General features: G+C 54.5%; 7 protein-coding genes across 7 annotated transcripts, besides 7 other annotated features; 1 reads left to right on the plus strand and 6 right to left on the minus strand.

Moving 5' to 3' along the window:
• Positions 1 to 17: 17 nt before the first annotated feature.
• On the minus strand, positions 18 to 2,675 carry EKO05_0009369 (uncharacterized protein; the record flags this gene model as incomplete). Its single annotated transcript, XM_059637525.1, has 2 exons — positions 18 to 2,347; positions 2,399 to 2,675. The coding sequence occupies 2 exons, from the start codon at positions 2,673 to 2,675 to the stop codon at positions 18 to 20; spliced, it is 2,607 nt and encodes an 868-aa protein (XP_059493508.1).
• Positions 609 to 670: a tandem repeat.
• Positions 2,514 to 2,572: a tandem repeat.
• A 316-nt stretch (positions 2,676 to 2,991) lies between the features above and the next one.
• Positions 2,992 to 3,054: a tandem repeat.
• Positions 3,055 to 3,555: 501 nt separating this feature from the next.
• EKO05_0009370 (uncharacterized protein) lies at positions 3,556 to 7,158 on the minus strand (the record flags this gene model as incomplete). The annotated part of the gene is made up of 3 exons (XM_038942033.2): positions 3,556 to 4,206; positions 4,254 to 6,907; positions 6,969 to 7,158. The coding sequence occupies 3 exons, from the start codon at positions 7,156 to 7,158 to the stop codon at positions 3,556 to 3,558; spliced, it is 3,495 nt and encodes a 1,164-aa protein (XP_038795962.2).
• Positions 4,067 to 6,126: a mobile genetic element.
• A 294-nt stretch (positions 7,159 to 7,452) lies between the features above and the next one.
• EKO05_0009371 (uncharacterized protein) lies at positions 7,453 to 10,289 on the minus strand (the record flags this gene model as incomplete). Its single annotated transcript, XM_059637526.1, has 2 exons — positions 7,453 to 9,915; positions 9,966 to 10,289. The coding sequence occupies 2 exons, from the start codon at positions 10,287 to 10,289 to the stop codon at positions 7,453 to 7,455; spliced, it is 2,787 nt and encodes a 928-aa protein (XP_059493509.1).
• Positions 10,075 to 10,106: a tandem repeat.
• Positions 10,290 to 11,065: 776 nt separating the features above from the next.
• Positions 11,066 to 11,906, plus strand: EKO05_0009372 (uncharacterized protein; the record flags this gene model as incomplete). Its single annotated transcript, XM_059637527.1, has 3 exons — positions 11,066 to 11,196; positions 11,247 to 11,389; positions 11,443 to 11,906. 3 exons carry the CDS (start codon positions 11,066 to 11,068, stop codon positions 11,904 to 11,906), a joined length of 738 nt encoding a protein of 245 aa, XP_059493510.1.
• Positions 11,612 to 11,648: a tandem repeat.
• A 763-nt stretch (positions 11,907 to 12,669) lies between the features above and the next one.
• On the minus strand, positions 12,670 to 14,712 carry EKO05_0009373 (uncharacterized protein; the record flags this gene model as incomplete). The annotated part of the gene is made up of 1 exon (XM_038946765.1): positions 12,670 to 14,712. One exon carries the CDS (start codon positions 14,710 to 14,712, stop codon positions 12,670 to 12,672), a length of 2,043 nt encoding a protein of 680 aa, XP_038795963.1.
• A 593-nt stretch (positions 14,713 to 15,305) lies between these two features.
• Positions 15,306 to 16,202, minus strand: EKO05_0009374 (uncharacterized protein; the record flags this gene model as incomplete). The annotated part of the gene is made up of 3 exons (XM_038942065.1): positions 15,306 to 15,617; positions 15,672 to 15,703; positions 15,761 to 16,202. The coding sequence occupies 3 exons, from the start codon at positions 16,200 to 16,202 to the stop codon at positions 15,306 to 15,308; spliced, it is 786 nt and encodes a 261-aa protein (XP_038795964.1).
• A 1,026-nt stretch (positions 16,203 to 17,228) lies between these two features.
• Positions 17,229 to 17,269: a tandem repeat.
• Positions 17,270 to 17,753: 484 nt separating this feature from the next.
• EKO05_0009375 (Endo-1,4-beta-xylanase) lies at positions 17,754 to 18,491 on the minus strand (the record flags this gene model as incomplete). The annotated part of the gene is made up of 2 exons (XM_038942095.1): positions 17,754 to 18,159; positions 18,214 to 18,491. The coding sequence occupies 2 exons, from the start codon at positions 18,489 to 18,491 to the stop codon at positions 17,754 to 17,756; spliced, it is 684 nt and encodes a 227-aa protein (XP_038795965.1).
• Positions 18,492 to 19,447: the final 956 nt, after the last annotated feature.

The raw sequence follows: 19,447 nt of genomic DNA on the forward strand, positions 1-19,447 counted from the left end.
AGGAGGTTGGGTGACGCCTAGTACATGTTCGGGGGTCCCGGACGACCTGGTTGTTGCTGCCGGGGACCAGGGCCACCAAATTGGCCGTCAAACATCATTCTAGGATCGTCACCTCGCATGCCCGGAGGCGGTCCATATCCAGGTGGAGGGAAGTAACCTTGCGGCGGACCCGGCATGCCGTTGCCGCCAGGGCCTCCTGGGCCTCCTGGGCCTCCTGGAAAGCCCGGTGGCATGCCACGCATGCTTCCACCAAGCTGGGGCAGACCAGGGGGGTGAGGTCCAAGGGGGGTGTTGACAGCTGAGAAGCTTGGTCCTCCTGGTCCCATCTGCTGCTGGGGGTTGGGTCCACCAAACCCGGGCGGTTGGCGCATAGGGCCTCCAAAACCAGGGGGCGGTGCAATGTTTGGTCGTTCTTGGGGTGTTGGTGGCATTCCTGGTTGGCCACGACCACCCATGTAGGGCATGTCAGGATGCTGCTGTGATGGGATACCCATATTGGTCAGTTGGCGGGGGATTTCGCCAGCAGTGTTGCGGCGCTGGAGGCCCAGTGTAGGATCCTCATGACCCGGGAAGCCCATCGGCAGACGGGGGTTCTTATTGCGCATATCCTGCTGTTGTTGTTGCTGCTGCTGCATGTTCAGCTGCTGGCGAAGCTCTTGCTCTCTGCGCTCAGCTTCCCGGCGCATCATGTCGCCCTCGTTAAACATGCGTGGATCTTCCATGAAGCCGGGTGGTAGTCCGCCGCGACCTTTCTGCTGTGGATGAGATCGCTGCTCGTGTTGCAGATTCTCAAACATGGCCATGGGCGGACCTCCGCGAGGTAGGTTCTGGTTCAGCATTTGCGGCGGGGTAGCTCGTGGCTGCTGCATGAGCGTAAGTAAGAAGTCACGCTCGCGCTGCTTCTGGCCTTGGTCCCGCTGTGAGTCTTCCCGGGCGCGGCTGTTCAGGATAGCCGCCAGGTTGGCATCTTGCGCGTTGTTGTTTCGCGAGGGGGGCTGCTGGAAAGGCGACGGGCCCTCTTGACGCCCAGACTCAGGTCGTGGCGGTCCGAACTGATCCTGGAGCGTGTTTTCAGGAGACATGCTGTTGAACCGCGCTTGCTGCGTGGGTCTGGTCTCAGGTGCACCGGGTCGAGGAGCTAAAATGTTTTGGAGTATGCTTTGTTGTTCCAGGGTGCGATTTGGCGGAGGCCTGTGGTTTTGCATTTCCGGTGGGGGTGACTGTTGAAAGTCTAACGAGATACCACCTCCATGTCCCCTGGCACCGTTCGGTGGCGATGGCTGATTCGGTGGTGCTGCCTGAGGACCGCCGACATTGACTTGACCAAGCATCTGCAGGATACGTTGGAAGCCCTGTTGGTCTTCGTTGACGTGGGGTACAGGCGATGCAGAGACTGGCGCAGGAGCAGGGCTCGGCGCGGCGGGCTCCTCAGACTTCGCAAACATGCTCATGAACTTTGAGGCCTTGGCCGGCTTCGCCTTGGCGGATATCGACTCGTTCTGACCCAGGTCGGCGCCCTTGACGTTGCCCCAGTTCCCAAAGAGAATGCCTTGCGTAGGTTCGGCTGCAGTTGGAGTATGCACCGGTGCCGTAAACATGGGCGGCGCAGCAATGCCTGTGGCAGTCGCAGGTTCGACGGGCACCTCCTTTGGCGCAGACCTCTCTTCAGCTGGTGTGTCCTTGGCTTTCATTTGTTCTTTCCAGCGCTCAAAGTCCGCCTGCGTCTTCATCTGAGGCTCCTTCTTCTTTTCAATCTTGGTGTCCATCCACTCGGGATCCTCCTCGGCCCTGTTTCCGCCTCGTTCCCAGTCGCGGTCATTGCGTTCACGCTGTTCACGTGGAGGTTGCTGCGTGCGTTCGCGCCAACCTCCCTGCACGCCGAATTTGGGCGCTTCTTCTTTTGTCTCATCTCGGCGACCCCAGCGCTCTGTCCGCTCTGTCCGTTCACGTTGGCCTCGTCGCGGAGGAGCATCATCTTCCAGACCACCTTCCGTCTTCTCTCGGTTGCGATCGTTGCGATCGTTGCGGTCACCACGCTCGCCATTGCGGTTGAAGCGCTCAAAGTCTTCCTGGCCCAAGCTCTTACGGCCCTTGACGCTTGTCCAACCCTCGCCGTCCTCTCGTGCACCTCGGCGGCCGTTGGTAATGCCCCTCTCTCGATTCCGGTCCCGATCGCCATCGCGTGACCATCGCTCGTTCTTGTCGCGGGGAAAGCGGTCGCCGAGCTGGTCGCCGTCGGTGGAGATGATGCCCGTGCGCTCCTGCTTGTCGCCCGCGTTCTTCGCTGCTCGAGCTGCCGATGTGAAGTTGAGCTTCGGCGGGCCAAGCACCGTGTCCTCGCCCGGTTCTACAAAGAGCGCGTTAATAGCAGCGACGAGGCCTGGGCCTTCAGACTTACGCATGCTCTGACGCCTCCCAAACTGGCCCATTGGGTTGATGAGGGGGCGATCTGTGCGATGCTCAGTAGGGGCTCCCTCGCCATCTCGTGCACCTCGAGTCCGGCGAGCAGTGCCGTTGTTGGCGGCGTGGTTGTTGTTGTTGTTGTTGGTGGTGGTGGTGGTGTTGCTTTGGTCGGCGGGTACGTCCATCCACTGCAGAATGGACGGCAACCCGTCGGGCTTCTTGACGAGCGGCGACTGACGCAGCGCTTCTAGCTGCTCCGCTGAGTACTTCATCCTCGCGACCGGTGTCTGTGGCTGGGCAGAGGCAGAGGTGGGGCAGACGGGAGCTTGCAGGCTCAGACGGGGTGGTTGTGGTTGTGGTTGTGAATCGTTTGTATGTGTGTGTTCGTAGGGTCGCAGTGATGGAGGGGTATGCTGCCTTCAAGCAGAGCCTGAGTGGAGCGCTCGATGCGCGGGTAGCTCGACAATTGCCGTCCCAAGTCCTTGCGCTCGTGTAGCAATGTAGTGGGGGAGCGGTGTGCGTGACAGTAACCTCGAGTTGTGGATACAGCAGAGGGGAGTGAGTCTATTGGCCGGGGGTGTTGTTAGATTGACGTTGATGTTGACGTTGACGTTGACGTTGACGTTGACGTTGACGTTGAAGTTGAAGTTGGCGGAGAGCTTCTTGTTGTTTCGAGGTGGGCGGAGCACGCAGTGGGATTGAACAAGGTGGACGCAACTCGAAACACCCCTGCCACTGAGGCGTCGATGAAAAGCGGAGAAGCACTTGCGCTTTCGCTGTCCGCAACGGCGTGCAATTGATTGGGTTTGTTGATATTCGGATTGCTGGCTGTTGTGCTGGGCGTAGCTGAGAGAGTACAAATAAGAGCGAACGTTTGTTGTCATGTGTCTGGCTCTGGCACCAGCACTGGCTGCACGTTGATGGCCCGCAGCGCTGTCAAAGGCCCACTAGCCTCCTTAGTCATCCCGGGACGTCATACCACTCTTGCTGCCTCAGGCCATCGTGAACCCTGAAAGACGTTGCGGGCAAAGCCGTACATAGGTAACTCGCTCCATGTTGAATAAGTGCAGTGCAGCTCCTTTGCTATGAGATACGTGACAACGCCTACAATGCACGCTCCGAACGCCCACGAGGCCAACACGCCTACTGTGCTCATGCTCCAACCTTGATCAGCGATGCAACAGCCTCTGCTATCGTTCCGTTGCTCCACTCCGCCACCCGCCCTTGATCACACGTCTCATGCACTCGCGATGCCAGCGTCCGCAGCATACGATGCCTTGGGTCGTGTCCATCAAGACACATCTGCACCCAGCTGACAACTCCACACCTCGTGACGAGCGTGGTACTCCCCCCAACCGCCGTCGCCCTCAGCAACAGCCTAATAATCTTCTCCTTCGCCGCACCGCTACAGGACCTCGACGCATAGAAAGACAGAAGTTGCTCAAAGATGTTGCTCTTCCTGAAGCTCTCCATGTCTCTAGACGTACGCAGTCCATCCACCAAGTAATCAAGGAACCAATCCACTTCCTTGTGGTACGCACCGTCATCTTCAGGCTCGCTACCCACTATGCTTCTGTACAACTTCCGTAACAGAAAATCAACGTCCCACGATGGAGCAGTGGTCAGGAACTTGTTGATCTTGCTAAACATGACGTGGGTTGGATCAGCGAGAATGCGCACGCTGCGTGCCGCGAAGATACCACCAACGTAGGGAAAGGGCGTAGAGCCGGTAGCGTCGACGGATTCCAGGGTTTCGCCGAGGACGAGGTAGATGGCTCCGAGGTCTTGCGTGAGGGAGTCCGGCTGCAATTCGTTAGTGGCATGGTCTGTGCGAAAGGGAGGGAACCTACACCTATCGTCGCCATCAGCTGGCGAACGTTACTGATGGCTTGTATCCGTATCTCTTGGTGTTTCGAGCAGAGACACAGTAGCAACTCGCCAACATCGCCATCCTCGATAGCCTCGTCAATCTCCTTCTTCCTCCATCGCGTCAAACCAGCATGCTTCTCATCTTCTTGCGGCGGTAGCTCGAGGTCCACCACTGCCCCAGCCTTGACTGGGGCTACAGCCTCTGTCTGAGGAACAGGCGAGGCACTTGATCGTTCTGAACCACTAAAGTCTGCACCGGTTGCTAGCTTGAGCGCTTCCTTCGCCCGTGCCTTGTACATCTTCCACAGGAAAGCGTCTTTCAACACTTCCTTGTACGCGTTGCCGGCTGACTCAATTAGACTGTCCCGTACCAAAGCTAACACTGACTCGTCCTCGCCAATGAGGTTGAACAGGTAGAGAAGCTTCGAAAGCCACTGGGCGAGAGCCTCAGCTGCGGGCCCCGTTGCAGACTCACCGCCCTTGAACGGCCACTGCTCGACCAAGGTCATCAGAAGAGGGCTAAGCGGTCCAATATCGGCGAGCGCTTGCGATGCCTTCGCGCACATGGCATCTAGGTCGTCGAAGTACTTGATCGGTACTTTGATGAACCGCGCACAACAGTCATCGAGGAAGTCAAGCACCTCTACTGAAGGCACAGAACCAGTGGCCGGCTCGAGACTGGCAATAAGCGCATCCAAAGCATCAGGCGCGGTCTTTGTCTGTAGCATCTCCTGGTCATGCAACACCGCGTTGAGCAATGACTTGACGCCAGTGTACAGTTCGTTCTCCTTCGAAGTGACCAGGAGTTTGAGAAGCGTGACAAATGGCGAGTGTTGCAGGGTCTTGGGCTTCTGCCACCAACGCATTGCGGGCGAGTGTCGTGCCATCTGAATCCAGTGCTCGAGCTCCATGACACGGAAAGCTGTGTCCTCTGGTGATCCTGTGGGCTTCTCCACTTCAACCAGGGCGTTACATAGCGGCAGCGAAACGTCGAATTTCTCTTGCAGAGCAACTTGAGGTGTGACTTCGTAGTACAGCCTCAACAGTCTTGTGATTGACTCACGCTTCAAGGTTTTTAATCCAGGCTTCTTCAATGCTAGAAAAACGGTTCTTATCGTTGGGCAACGGCGGCTGAACTCTGCGACAAGACGCTGTGAAGCTTGCTCCCACTGTTTTGACGGTCGTATAGCGCTCGCCTCGTGCAGTTCCTGGGTCATGCTCCGCAGCTTCTGCAGCGCGACGATGAGTACGCGAATTGCAAACATCTGAACCAGATCTGAGCTGTGGTTCAAGCACTTTGTGAGCACCTGCTGGTTTAGCGGCTGAGGCAAAACACTCTGGATCATGGCTGCAACCGGAGGTGGCTGAGTGCGATAGTTCCTCTTTACGCCCAAGTACTTGGGCACCGGAAGTTGAATGGTCTGAAACAAGAATGCAGAGTATCCTATCCAGGTAGAGGTGAGATTGGGGTCGTAGTTGAAGTCCCTGCGTTTGATGAAGTAGTCTGCGACAAGCTCTGGGGAAGCCTTGAAGATCTCGATAACCAGCTTTTGGTGTGACGTGTTTGCGTATGGGCGCTGGCTTTGTATGAATTCTGACAGGATGACGTTGCGCACCCGGCCTAACCTGTCGAATGTCTCTGCTGATTCAAGTCCCAGCTCGTTGCCGTTATCGGCGGCTTCGTCAAGATCGCCTTCATCGTCGTCGTGTGTGGAAGGGTAGAAGCCATTTGTTGGCAACATGACGCCGTACGCTGGATCGGTGCAGACCATGCACAAAAACTCATGGGCCAGCTCATCTGGCGCTTTTTGGCCTTCTGAGAGCGAGCCTTCCTCCAGGTCGTAGTTGTATAGACCAGCAATGCGTGACAACGTCTTACCGTTCAGGATGCGGCTCTTGGTCTGACGTGGAATCGTCTTGTCCTGGAATACGTGACTTGTGAAAACATCGAAGATTTCGAAAACCAGAAAAGGGGGATCGGTGGCGAGGTGATCGAACACAGCTCGTGTGACGTTGGTGTTGGACAGGATCTCGACCTTGGCGCGTTCATCCTGCAGCCTCAGATGCGTGAGCAGGTAGCGGATGGCCGTAGTCCTGACGCTCGGTTTCTTGTGCATGTCCGCAACCGACATGCCCTTGTGCTCCTTCCACAGCGCAATGTTCCGCCCCAGTATCCTTGGCTCCAGCGTGAAGTCCTTCTTCGAGTAGACAGCTCTGGCGTGTGCGCCTTCATTGAACCTGGTGAGTTCGGTGAGCAATCTGAGAGCCGGTGAGATGACGTTTTCTTTGTTCGATGCAGCAGAGGTACTGCGGACTAGACGACGAGCAACAGAAGGCTGCAGTATGGTCTTGGCAAGTAGGGTGCCGTGTTCGCTGAGCTCGGAGTGGCTGGACAGGACCTTGAAGACGAGGGCAAGCACGGCGGTGACCTGGGCGAGGATGGCGTCGAAGTTGGTTTCAGCCGCCCAGTCCCAGGCCTGGATGAGGTTCGGCAGAAGCGTCTCGTGCTTCTCATCATGGCTCTTGCCCTTCTGTGTGTTGAGGTATTCGCCGAGTATGGCTCGCCGGCGGGGCACGTCATGCTCGTCGGCTGGGTAGAGGATCGAGTCGAGAAAGCGCTTGAGCAAGCTGAGGCCTGATGGAGTAAGTCAGGTGAAGGTGAAGGAGAAGGCTGGTTTGCGTTTCTCTGCGCATACCGTTGCGAAACTCGGCCGTCGCGTTCTGGTCAAAGTACAGGGCCTTCTGCAGGTCGCGCGCCGAGTGCACTTCCTCGGCACCTGCGCCATTCGGGCGTGGAGACTGGCGGTCGTGGCCACCTTCGATCCTCTGGCGCTTGGTTGCGTGCGCGCTCCCCAGATCGGTCTCGAAATTCGTCCGCTTCCCCATCGCTGCCGGTATACCAGGGTGAGTGATGCGCCGGCCACTGGCATGAGCTCGAAAAGTTGCGCACGCCTCGAAATTTCGACAGGGATCATGGGCGCTAGCGGGTTATTGGCCACCCAGGTTGAGCCTACATTGTGGGGTATCCAGGTCCCTTCTACACACACACCTTTACCTGGGGTCACTGCGCTCTACATGCTTGCTTCGCCGTGTGCATCGACAATGGGGCTTCAGTACATGAAAAGCGTTCATTCTGAGAGGACGAGTTCAACGCCAGAGCTATGCAAATTCCAAACCACATCATGGCACGTACAACCTAGAGTACGCAACTACCTTTGTCCGACAGCACACGCATGTCGTATAGTTCTTGCTTGCCAATCCCACACGACACTCGTCACAGAGCGACAGACATCCACAGGGCCACACGAGTACAGTCCTAGGCGTGAGCTGGCACACAACGCACTGAGGTCCTTCGGAGCCCATGCCCTCAGCTCCAGTGTCCCAACTACCCGCTGTACCCGAAGACCCCTGAGGAGCAGTAGCTTGCCTCTTACTGAGAATGAGATCTTCTAACAGTTGCTCCTCCTCTTCTGGTGTCATGTTGGCCGATGGTTCAAGCTGGTATCGAGACGTTGTCAGGATCCTGGCCTGGTCTTGATCGAGGGCTTTGCGGTATCGAGAGCGTGTCATAATCTGCGGGCTTTGAAGATGGCGAGACAGCAGCTGCGCTTCTTCGCGGTCCTCCTTCGACTTGGGGTCGAGAAGGCGCGAGAGGCGCGATAGGTCGATGGCGTTGTCCGCTGCCGGTGTCGCCTCTCGACTGCGCTGGTAAGAGTCCCGAGTGGGTGTTCGTTGCCCATCATCCTCGACATCCGACCAGTCGTCATGGTCGGTGGTAGCATAAGATACAACGCTTGTCGCATCGTCCTCCTGAGGCGGAACATAGTCGTTGCTAGTGTCCACATCGCCAAAGCGGCCACCATTGCGCCACCACGAGTACATGTAGTCATCGATGCGTTCGTCAGCCTCTCCTGCGTCTGGCGCGTCCAAAAAGCCTGTTTGACGAAGCCGGTTCTTGGCGAACGCTTCCGCGTCGAACTGAGCGTCAAGACGTACGCGGGTTCGGTCGTCTAGTGTCAGCCACGAGTCTACTGATGCTGCGCTGCGCTGTCTGTCCTTGTGCAATGACGAAGAAGTTCGCGACTCTTTGACCGGACGAGGACCAGCAAAGCGCCTGAGCCACCTTGGACGGTATCCCACCCTTAGCCTCTGCAACATTGCGATAGTCAGTCTAGCATGGATAAGCATGAGCAACCTCGCGATACCCCTGAAGAATTGCCAGGTAAGATAAAAGCGTCCTCTTCTTTGCTGAAGCCCAACTGGATCGCCATGCGACGCCGCACTGGCGGCCATGGGCGCAGCGTTCGCGCTTCGTGTCTTCCGCTCTCGTGCATAACCAGATGCAGTAGCTTCGACTGAGCCATGGTTGTTTACTTCGTCTTCGATCTCGACGCCCGCAGCTAGAGACTCTCCCTTCAGCTCCTCGGGTATGTTCGTCAGGGTTTGCCTGAATTGACGTCGGCGATCGAGTACTTCCTTCAATCTCTTCTTCTCAAGAAAAGTCATAGAATGGACGTTGATTCGAATGCCTTCGTTGAGAAACACGGCCTCACTCGCAGCAGTTAGAACCGTAAAGCCGACTTTGAGGATTGCGGTATAGAAGTCCTCGTGCCAGCTTATCGTAAGCGGCGCTATCGATGACAGGTGTATGTTGGCATGCAGATTGTTGTAGGCAACTTCAAATCGTTCTCTCCAAGTCATCGTCTCTGGTTGACCCGGTGGAGGAGCCAGCACGGTAACAAAGAAGGCCAGGATATAGATCAGCCCACAGGTGGCGACGCCAATCATGATCAGCAGATGAGGAATGAACCCGATGATACAAACAGTGGGGAATCGTAGCAGACCGACTGGGTTGTCAGACTCCGCGACAGCTTCCGTCAGTCGCACGAAGCTCCAGATAAAAGTGGCCATGTAGGCTACGCCCCACACGGCAGTCGTCACCAAACGGTATCGGGAGCGAACTCCAGCAATGGCCAACAAATTGCTAGTGAAATGGCTGACACTGGAGATGAGCGATAATAGGAGAACCTCGGGAGGTACGTTTGCGATTCTGTTGAGCCCGGAACGCGAGACCGAGACGAAAGTTCGATTCGGCACCAGAACATTCTTCGGCTGGTTGAAACGCGTAGGGTTGACAGTCAAAGGCTTGGTGACAACAGCCTCGGCTTCAGCGAAGGCCAGGGAATGCTCAAAGATTGCCATGCCAACCTCCTGGACAGGGGGACGACCTTGAAGAGCGCAAGACAACGTGTCAACGAACTGGCCAAAGCCCAATGACATGAATAGGGGCCAAAGCAGAGCGAGTGATCCATTGCTCCGCGTAGTGTCGGCAGCAGCAGGGAGCATGCCAACAGCTCGACACGAGTCTGTGGTACGCTCCCAGAACAGGAAGCTGGAAGCAGCGCGGTGTAGATAGCCTTCTGCTTCACTGAAGTCTGTGCTCAGGTACCTTCCTGCAGACCCATATTGCATCTCTGACCAGTCTGGGGACGTCTGACATCGTATAGCGCGAACCATGTTGAGGTTCTGCAGGGCAAACAGGACAAGAGGGGCGATGTAGATGGCGAGGCGTACGTGGAAGCGGTCGAAGGAGAGCGGGACGCGGCTAGAGGCGTAGAACTGGGTCCTGTTGAGGAGGATGGCCTGCAGGAGCAAGTCAGTGTAGGTTGAGTGCGGTGTGGCAGTGAACACACGATAGCAAACGTCGCAATGGCCCACTTGGATGTCATGTAGCTGAAGAAGCTGGCCACGTTCTTGAATGCCTGGAACATGCTGATGTCATCCTGCGACCCAGACGCTGATGCCGCCGCCGCCGCCGCCGCCGCCGCCGCCGCTACCGACTCCTGCACGAATCTGCTCGAGACAGTCGCGGCGGTAGCGTTGGTGGCATTCACCATGGTCGGCTCGGCAATGACGCTGCCACCGGAGCGCATCATGTCACCGAGCGAGCTGGCCTTGTCGAAGAGGCGCGGCAAGGCCATGAGAAGATCCGCTGGTGACGGCAGGAAGGAAGTCATGTTGGCGAACGCGCCTGGGGTTGGATCCATGGCGGTCCCAACTGCCACGGGGTTCTGCGCAGCCGCGCTGTAGGGGATGGAGCGAGGTGGGTGAAGGGAGGATCCTAGCAAGCCGAGCGCATGGCGGGTGCCAATCTAGACCGACCACCGAAGAAGACCTGGAGGGCGTCAAGCATGTGCGTTGCAGTTGGTCGTGTGTCGTGTGTCGTGTGAGAGACTAGAGTAGGCTGTCATGCGGAGGGAGGGCAGCAGCGACCGGACCAAACGCCGCGGTTGCTGCTCAGTCCCATGGCCCCACATCTCACCTGCACCGGACATGCACCACCAGCCTTCAGCCACACATGCCACCCAGCATGGACTTCCTTCAGCGCGCTTGTGGAAGGCTCTGTAGAGCAATGACAATGGCAATGCCCTGTGCAGGGGGACTTGTGCACACTGTCACCTGATCCACTTCCATCCTCACTGGACATGATCCCTTGCATAGCATGCGTCCTGTTTCTGTTTCTGCCATGGAATGCTTCTTGCTTCCTTAAGTACTCGGCCCACCCTTTCACCCTTTCACCCTTTCACCATATTCTTGATTCTGTCTTGCCAGCTCCTCACCGTCCCGACACTGTCTTTTCTGATCCAGCACTTTGTACCTGCTCCACCCACGCGTCTGGAAAACGTCCTTCATTTTGATTCCTGTCGTTCTTTTTGTCCTCGTCCCTTAATCCTGACTAACCCTAGCACCCATTGTTGCCGCCTTTGTCTGACTCATCTCGCCCACGGCGACGATGAAAGCCTTTGGCTATCTGATAGCTACTGCACCACTGCTCCACGGCACGCTGTCGCAGATTCTTCCCTTGAAGCAGCCTGCCCCTAACAGCGCTTTGGGCAACGGATGGCGATACAAGGGCTGTTACAGGTACGCTGCCCTCCACCCCATCGCAGTCTTCCCCTGCTCACACACATCAGCGATATCGCAATTGGCCTACCCCTCCCCCACGCTTTGGGCAGTGGTTCTTTCATGACCCAAACTCCCAACGGTGGCGTATCTTGCACAGCCTATTGTCAAGGCCTCGGTTACGCCTATGCCGGTACAAACGATGACCAGTGTTGTACGTCTATTGGAACTTGAGCGCTAGCTTGGTCGCTGCTGACCAAGTCTTAGGGTGCGACAGCGGCATCAATCGCAGTTTCTCACTTACTTCCGGCATCCTGTCTCCGATCGGCAATGCCGCTTGTCAGACAGGCTGTCGAGGAAACACAGGCGAAGCTTGTGGAAGCGTCAACACTTTCATCTCCATATACCAGTATACTGTAAGTGGATTTCTTAGAAATGCCTGTGTGCTTGCTTTCTTGTTGCTCTGCTTCTTGTACCTGTTTGAAGGAAGCGTGGAGCGACCGAGCGCTCGGCGGAGGATGAATGTGGAAAAGGAACGGGTCAAAGAGGCGGAACATGCGGGAAGGGGGACTGGCACGGGGCGGTTGCTGGAGGCCCTTATGTCGAGCCCCCAGCTACTCGACCCCCCAGCCCTGTTCTCAGCATCCAATACACCTCAAATACTCCAAACTCAACCGAATCTCCACAAAAGGCGTTGCATACCAATCCGTCCAAGCGGGTGGCTTTCGTGATTCCTCGTCACGTTTCGCTCGGGTCTACTTGATATCCTCCCTCTCCACCGCACGAGCAAAACCAATCTCCCCACCCCGCCAGCGTCACTTTGCTAAACTCGTGACCTTCCACACCAGGAACATCCCGCTCTTCACTCCCATTTTCGACAACAAGCACATGGCATCCTCTTTAACTTGCCTTCTTGCTGTTGTGCTAACACAGACACGTGCTACAATTACATTAAACTAAGCTTCTTAAGTCCCTACTCCTTTCTATCTCCTATGGACTTGTCTTAGCAAAAGACCCTAGGTACATCTTTTCTAGTCTTTAGTCCTGTTTTAATATTAAGTACATAGCACCCTCTTTAACTTACCTTTCTTACTGTTGTGCTAATACAGACATGTGCTATAATTGTATTAAACTAAGCTTCTTTAATCCCTAATCTCTTCTATATCTCCTCTAGACTTATCTCAGTAAAAGACCCTGGGTACTTAAGAGGTAACTGTTTTAATGAGGTTTGTTTTCCGTTCGTGTAGTCATAGATTAAAATTGTAAACGGAGTCGGTTGCGTTGTGCACGTTGAGAAGAAGACAGTCTCGAGCCGTGAGATGACTTGACTTTGCAGCAACGGTGTTTTCGTTGGCATCAAAGAAGCGATTTGCGCATAATGGTTGGGCATTGCAGTCCTGAAGACTTGACCACGTGTTCTGTGAACTACAGCCTTGTCTACCGACAAGTACTGCTCCAGTTGGCGATAGCGTGACTGCTGGCTCGTACGACTATCTAAGGCGTGTGCATCTGATAGCACTTCTCCCTGATGTCTTCCACAATCTGCTTCACCGCGTCTACGTCAAGCTTGGGCTTTCGGTCTGGTGTGTAAAGACCATTGACTTCCTGCTCAATGTCCGTGAGCTGCGTATACACAAAGCCGCCAATCAATCCCGGATCCGCAATACCCGTCATCATCTTCTCGATCCTCTTAAGTAGGTCTTTGGGATCTGTCGCCGTGGTGTAGCCCCAGTCCCGCTGATCGCTCGAAGCAGCCGTATCTCTCGCGATGTTGATGCCACCAAACTCGGTGCATATCACTGGCGCTTCTTCCTTGTGTGAGGATCCGGGAGTATTTCCAATTGCTGAGACAAACATGGGGCGATCTGCCTTGGGTGAGAGGATGCCTTCCAAGCTGGCGCATGTCTTCGTCAACGCGTCGCCATCGGAGTAGTCGTGGAAGGTCGTTAGATCGGTCTGCACATGTTCCCAGCCGCAGTTGTCGTTGATAGGTCGTGTTGGATCCAGAGCTTTGGTCGCATAGTACAGACTCTTGATGTGATCTCTGTGCGTCTGGTTATTGGCCAAATCTGTGTACGCCCAGCTCTCGTTCACCGGTGTCCACGCTACTACACACGGATGGTTGATATCCCGCAGAACAGCTTCTCGCCATTCCTGATCAAAACGTTCGACATACTCAGCGCTGAAGGCGTACGCATTTGCCATCTCACCCCAGACAAGGAAGCCAAGGCGATCCGCCCAGTAGTGGAACACGGGGTCTTCAACCTTTTGGTGCTTGCGGCAGCCGTTGAAGCCCATATCCTGTGCTAGTTCAATGTCGGTCTTGAGGGCTTCAGACGAAGGCGGTGTCATGAAAGTATCAGGCCAGTAACCTTGGTCAAGGAAGAGCGCTTGGAAGTGTGGTTTGTCGTTGATCCGGAACATTCCCTTATCCCATGACAAGGAGCGCATACCTGTAGATGTGTGGATCGTGTCAACAAGCGTCGTTGTACCATCATAGAGGCGAATAGCGATGTCGTATAGAGAAGGGTCGTCTGGCGACCAAAGAACGACACCATCTCGCACGTCGTCGAATGCCTCAACAAGCGACTCCCCAAGTTTGCTTTTGGCGTCCTCGGAAAGCACCACGCTCGCATCTAGGGAGACAAGACTGGCCTCCCGTGGTAGCTCGGTCTTCTCTGTTGTGCTCACATGAGTGCCTTTGAGGCTGACTTCAAGCTCGACGCTGTAACGATGACCGGCTGGTCTGCCCAGGATCTTAATGCTAGCATGTAGCTTGCCCGATTCAATATCGTTGCTCCTTATGACAGTTCCATGACTGCTGTCCCCAATGCGCACAAATGGAACGGCTTCGAGCCAAACGTTCTGCCAGATGCCGCCACTAGGCGTGTAGAAGATGCTCTCAGGCTGTGCGCCCCAGTACTGCTTGCCTCTTGGTTGGGTCAGATCATAGGCCGAGTCGTACACGCGCAAGGTAAGCCTCTGAGTGCGCTCCTTTGCGAATGCATCTGTGATGTCTATGTCAAAGGGAACGTGTCCACCACGATGGCCGCCAACGAAATGACCGCCAACCCAGACCTTAGCTTCGTGATCAACAGCACCGAACCTGACAAGTACACGGTAGCCGGCTTGTCTGTTCTGCTCAGATCGTGGGTCAGAGATGTCCCTCTCGTACCAGAACACCTCGTGCACACCCTTCTCCTCGATCCCAGATGCGGGGCACTGGAACACGTAAGGTACCTGTATATCGCGCTTCTTATGCGTGCTGACGTCTGCTTTCTTGTGTTTGTTGTTTTGTATGAGCTCCTGAGTGCCTGCAGCGATCTTGGCCGTGATGGTTTGGGCTTCATCGTTGGATGACTTCGAGTTGGAGTTCTCGGAGGTGGAATTCAAGGCAACTTCTTCTGGGAGACCTTCAAGATGCCAACCTTGCACCAAGCCAACATCGTCGTCGTCGAATAAGAATGACCACGGCCCATTCAACGACTTCCAATTGAGCTCATCACGAACGAAGTCAGGTCGAGGATAGTCGCTCATGACGGTTGTTGTGCGGTCTGGAGTGTGAAAAGAGGGTTACAGATGATGTTGTTGTACGGATTGTGATTGGTATTGTCGCGAAGATCTGATGAGACAGTTGTCGTTCACTCAAAATTTGAATGCACGTGAGGGTCCTTTGAGATGCATGAAATGTGGAGGTGTGGGGAAATACACTGGGCCAAAGATGCGCTAAAACGTCGCTCGCCGTTGTCATCACCTGCATTTCCGCAAAGCTTTGAAACTCTGTCAGTGATAACCAATGTCAGCCAATTATTGAGATGCAAGGCGGGAGCTTCAGGGAGAGCTGGAAGTATATTTATCCGTTGCTCACAAAAATTGTGAAGATTGCTTTGCTAGAGGTTATCGACGGCTTCATTGAACTATCTCACTGTCTTGTCTCTTTATTGATGAGGTAATCCCTATCTCAGTATTTTCATATGCCAGTCTCTACCTAACGGACATGCCAGTCTATCCTGTTCAGATGCTGCCGAAGCTGTCCACACGATCCGGCGGCTCATGTTTGGCGTACCCATCCTCCTGGTTCCATCTGTTCGTAATACCTATCGACTTCCACCTCAATATTCAGTTTGACCCTAGAATAAGCCTTTGACTCTTTGCTTGAAACCGCACAGTTCTTGTATCTCCGCTTCGAGTTCTTTGAACTTTTGCTCCTGTGCCTTGTTTGACCTACCCATCGTCCGCTCCAAAGCTTTATTCCTGCCTCGGAGCGACAATATTTTGTTGCTCAGATTCACGTTCTTAGTCTCCAGTGATTTTTCCGTATCTCTGCTCCTTTCTAGAGTGTCGCAAGCACCGTCCCAGTCGTTCGATTTCAACTTTGGATGCATCGCTATCGGCATTGGCATTTTACGGATGCGCTCGACAAGATTTTGATACTCAATGAACTGGAAACAGTCAGCAGTTTCACATTACCAACAAGGAGGATGATAAAAACATACATGCTCGTCTTGCCGAGGTTTTTTGCTTGGTCCTACCATTCCAGAAGTTAGTACGCATTTGCGAAACTGCTGCTCTTCACCACGCTTACTTTCGGAGCACGAACCATCCTCGTCTGCAGACTTGCTCTGACTTTCGGTGTATGATGCAGATCTGCGTCTCTTGATGACTTCACCAACCTCTGCGGACCTACGAGGTGCAGAGTTCTGATCGAGTGACCTGTTCAGCATGGTCGCGTACGGTCTGGCTGTTGATGCTGGTAAGGAAATCATTATAGGAGGAGAACGGCTAGGTCGCTTGGTCTGCGACATCGTAAACGCCTCATATACACTGCAAGCCTTCTTGAAGTCTTGGAGCCACTCGCTGGTTATGTTGATGTGTTGAACGAAGCCCTTTTCGAGGTAGTGGAACCCCAGGACGCCGCTGGCGATGGCCACCCACCAATTTTGCTCTTCGTCGTTTCGTATCTTCGCTATACGCGCAGAGGGATCTTGTAACTCTACCTCTGAACATGCTTCGGTGAGGTCTGTCATGTTGTTCAGGCAGTATCCGAGACGATGTATGCCCAAACGCGACGACGCGAATTGAGATGATCCGATAAAAGGCTTTTGTGACCCACCAAGATGCATCTTCTAATCTTGCTAGCTTCTCCATCGCTGTCAGTCTCAACAGAGTCGGCAGGAATAGTGGTGGCGCGTGGGAGATAGCGAAAGTCAGCCTCGAATGTGTTGTCCTTGGAAATTGCAGTGATAAGGTCAGGAAGTGTGTAGCGTTGACGAAGTCGCACTGTAGTCATTTTGTCTCGGTATTGCCTGTGTATGGTTGTAAATGGAAAGACCACGGCTGACTGAACCGTGGATATGCAAGATAATTGCACTTAGTTTTTTCACCTGATCTTCAGCGTCTCGTTTGCACTTGACTGAGAAAAGTCGATGGTACACCAGTCTCTCACATCTTACCGCTCTCAGATCAAGCTATCGCTACATGCCTTCAACAGGCTTCTCTACCGCGGGCTACCTTCACCTCTTTTAACCGATTTCTCACTCTCCTCCTTCCACACCCAACAATCAATACACCACTCACCGCTTCTCGCGACCCGATCAACCACACAACAACAAAGACGCTGTATCGAACCACGCGGCGCCAGACTACAGAGCGTAAACGGCTCTATCGGATTAAGCAGCACATGGCCTGCTGGACAAGAGTACTCAACCCCATTTCTGAAGCACATGTAGTCCTAGTCCAAATTCGAAACCACCATCCGTCATTTCAAAAGCGTAGCGTGAATTCATCATGTACCCGACCAAACGATGCTGCGTGTTCGTCACAACCTTTAGATCGTGACAGAACGAGAGTACGAGAATCACCGAGACGCACTCACAGCGCAATTCCAACCTCGAGGATACTCTACACGAGACGCGGCGATTCGATCCTGCTTCATTCACCTCTTGGCTCTTCACGAATACAGGCACTGTTTTCATTAGATGTCTCCGTGAAGTTGTCCACGCACGGCGCTCTTGCTCGTCTACTTCCATCGCTCCACCATTGTATTATCCCCCCTCTCTCTTCTTTCACGCTCGCTTTCCTTCTCTCCCTCTCTAGTGCTCTCAACCTATGCATCGGCGCCTCAACATACGCCTCACAGAGCCTTTCTTTGCCATCACAAACTCTCGTTGGACTGACACACTGAAGGTAAAAGTTGATGCACGCAAGTCCCGTGCAAGGGAGGAACACGCTATCGATGGTGTGCTTGCACGCGCTAAAGTAGGCTGTGCGTTGTGTGCATATGATGGATATTTAGATAGCGAAGGGTGATTGTTCTGTGGGTGGGATGGTGCTGTAGAGTTTAGATGTGCTCGGAGGAAGAGGAGGGGAGGGAGCGGGTGCATCACTAATGACGAGTGTAAAACGGGAAAAACATCACTGATCAGTGCGTTTGATTTGACATGCCGAGCGAAAAATGGCACAAAGGAATATATACAACGAAATCTTAGCACGATTCCGATGATCGCTGTGCAAACACCGCATCGAGATTCAGGTCCAGGTCTGCAGCCGAGTAAACTTCATCGAAGAGTGTCCTGCACTTAAGCGCAGTTGACGGTGATCTTAGCGCTACCACTGGAGAAGTAGCCCTCAGTGGCAACGATCTGGTAGTTGTGCGTTCCGAGCTTCATGCCCTTGGCAGCCCAGGCATCGAAGTGAGTCTTCATGTTGACGGATCCGCTGCTGCGCTTGCTCTGGCGCACAGACCAGTACTGCTGGAAGGTCTGGGTGCCGTCGATGGAGGGCTGGTTGGTGCGCTGGGTCTGCGCGATCTTGTAGGAGGAGCCATCGGCGGTCACGGAGCCCTTGACGGTTGCCTGGGAGGAGGGATCGTAGGTGCCGAAGTTCTCAACCACGTAGTACTCGATCAGGGGGTTGCGGGTCCAACCGTAAACGGCGAGGTAGGAGTTACCGGAGGGGCTGTAGGTGCCGGAGTAAGTGATGGTGCTGTTACCCTGTCAGTCTTCCGATTGGGACATGGAAAAAGACGAAAGCAATTACCGTGCGGCACCGGGGTTCCAGCCCTTTCCTCCAACAAGGTTACCACCGGTCTTCCAGCTCACGCTGTAACTGCCGCCAGCTTCGTTGGTGTAGGTGGCTTGAGCACCGCCGTCGGTCCACCAGCTGTAGAAGCAGCCGTTGTGGGTTCCCTGGGAAGAGGGAGTGCCCGCGCGTGCAGTCAGGGCACCCAGCGAGCGCGTAGCAAGATCGGTGACCGGGACAGCAAGAGCACCTGTCGCTGCCACAGCGGCGGTGAACAAAGATGTGAAGGAGACCATCTTGGAATCTGTGTTGTAAGAGCCGTTTGTAGAATGGAAGAGTGTATTAGGGAGCGAGTGGCCGTGATGATGAATTGCCGGAAGAGCGAGTCAAGATATACTTATACATTTTTCCAATGTGGATCTCGAATAGGGAGTCAGGGTGAACAGCCTGGTCTGGTTCGCCGGGCTCGTAAGTGCATGATCGTGGAGCACGAGTCGTCTATGTGTTTTGTAGCCAAGTTGGGATGAACGACCGAAAGCGTGGAGCGTTAATATGCTGGGCTTGACTGGTTCGGCACATATACTATGTATTATTCTCGCACGCAGCCAATTGTACTTGCGAATTGCACGAAATGCTAAACATTTATCTTTGCTGCTTGCGTTCTGGTTGGTGCGTTGCTCTGAAACAGATTTCCCGGCCCAAGCCCGTTCGAACAATTAAAGGCCAATGTTTCAATATTGCCGTTGCGGGGCAGTTCTCGGAGATTCAGACCTGTGGCCAATCTTCTATCAGCTCTTTAGGGTTTTCTGGTCCTATGTGTCAGCCACGCGGTTCTTTCGACGGCTAAAGGATCTTGTAGTAATCTGGGGTGCAGCTCTTAGTAGATTAGACCGAGCCTCAGGACGGTAGCATGGTGGCTACTTGTGAGGTGGTCGAGCGACACTGTCTTTTTAGTGTATCTGAGTAATATGGAGCAGAGGATGGCAGAAGTTGAGTTAGAGTTGCGGCTGTCAGTTACGGGTTGTCCAAGTGACAGATGAAAGGACGGTGGCACCTGCGTTTGCCCCATATTTTGAAACAACGCTCCAGCACGACACAGCACCTGCCATCTCGACTCCTACTCACTCAGCTGGGTTATGCAGCGGGGCCTCAGAGGCGGCGCCCTCAAATTGTGTGCGTATACTGCGCCACAGCCCGGGTATTGTCGTGACAGGCGCAGACGATCTCGGGATTTTCTGGATAGCGGCATGCA

This window comes from Ascochyta rabiei, chromosome 16 (genome assembly GCF_004011695.2).
Source record: "Ascochyta rabiei chromosome 16, complete sequence".
Classification (NCBI taxonomy): domain Eukaryota; kingdom Fungi; phylum Ascomycota; class Dothideomycetes; order Pleosporales; family Didymellaceae; genus Ascochyta; species Ascochyta rabiei.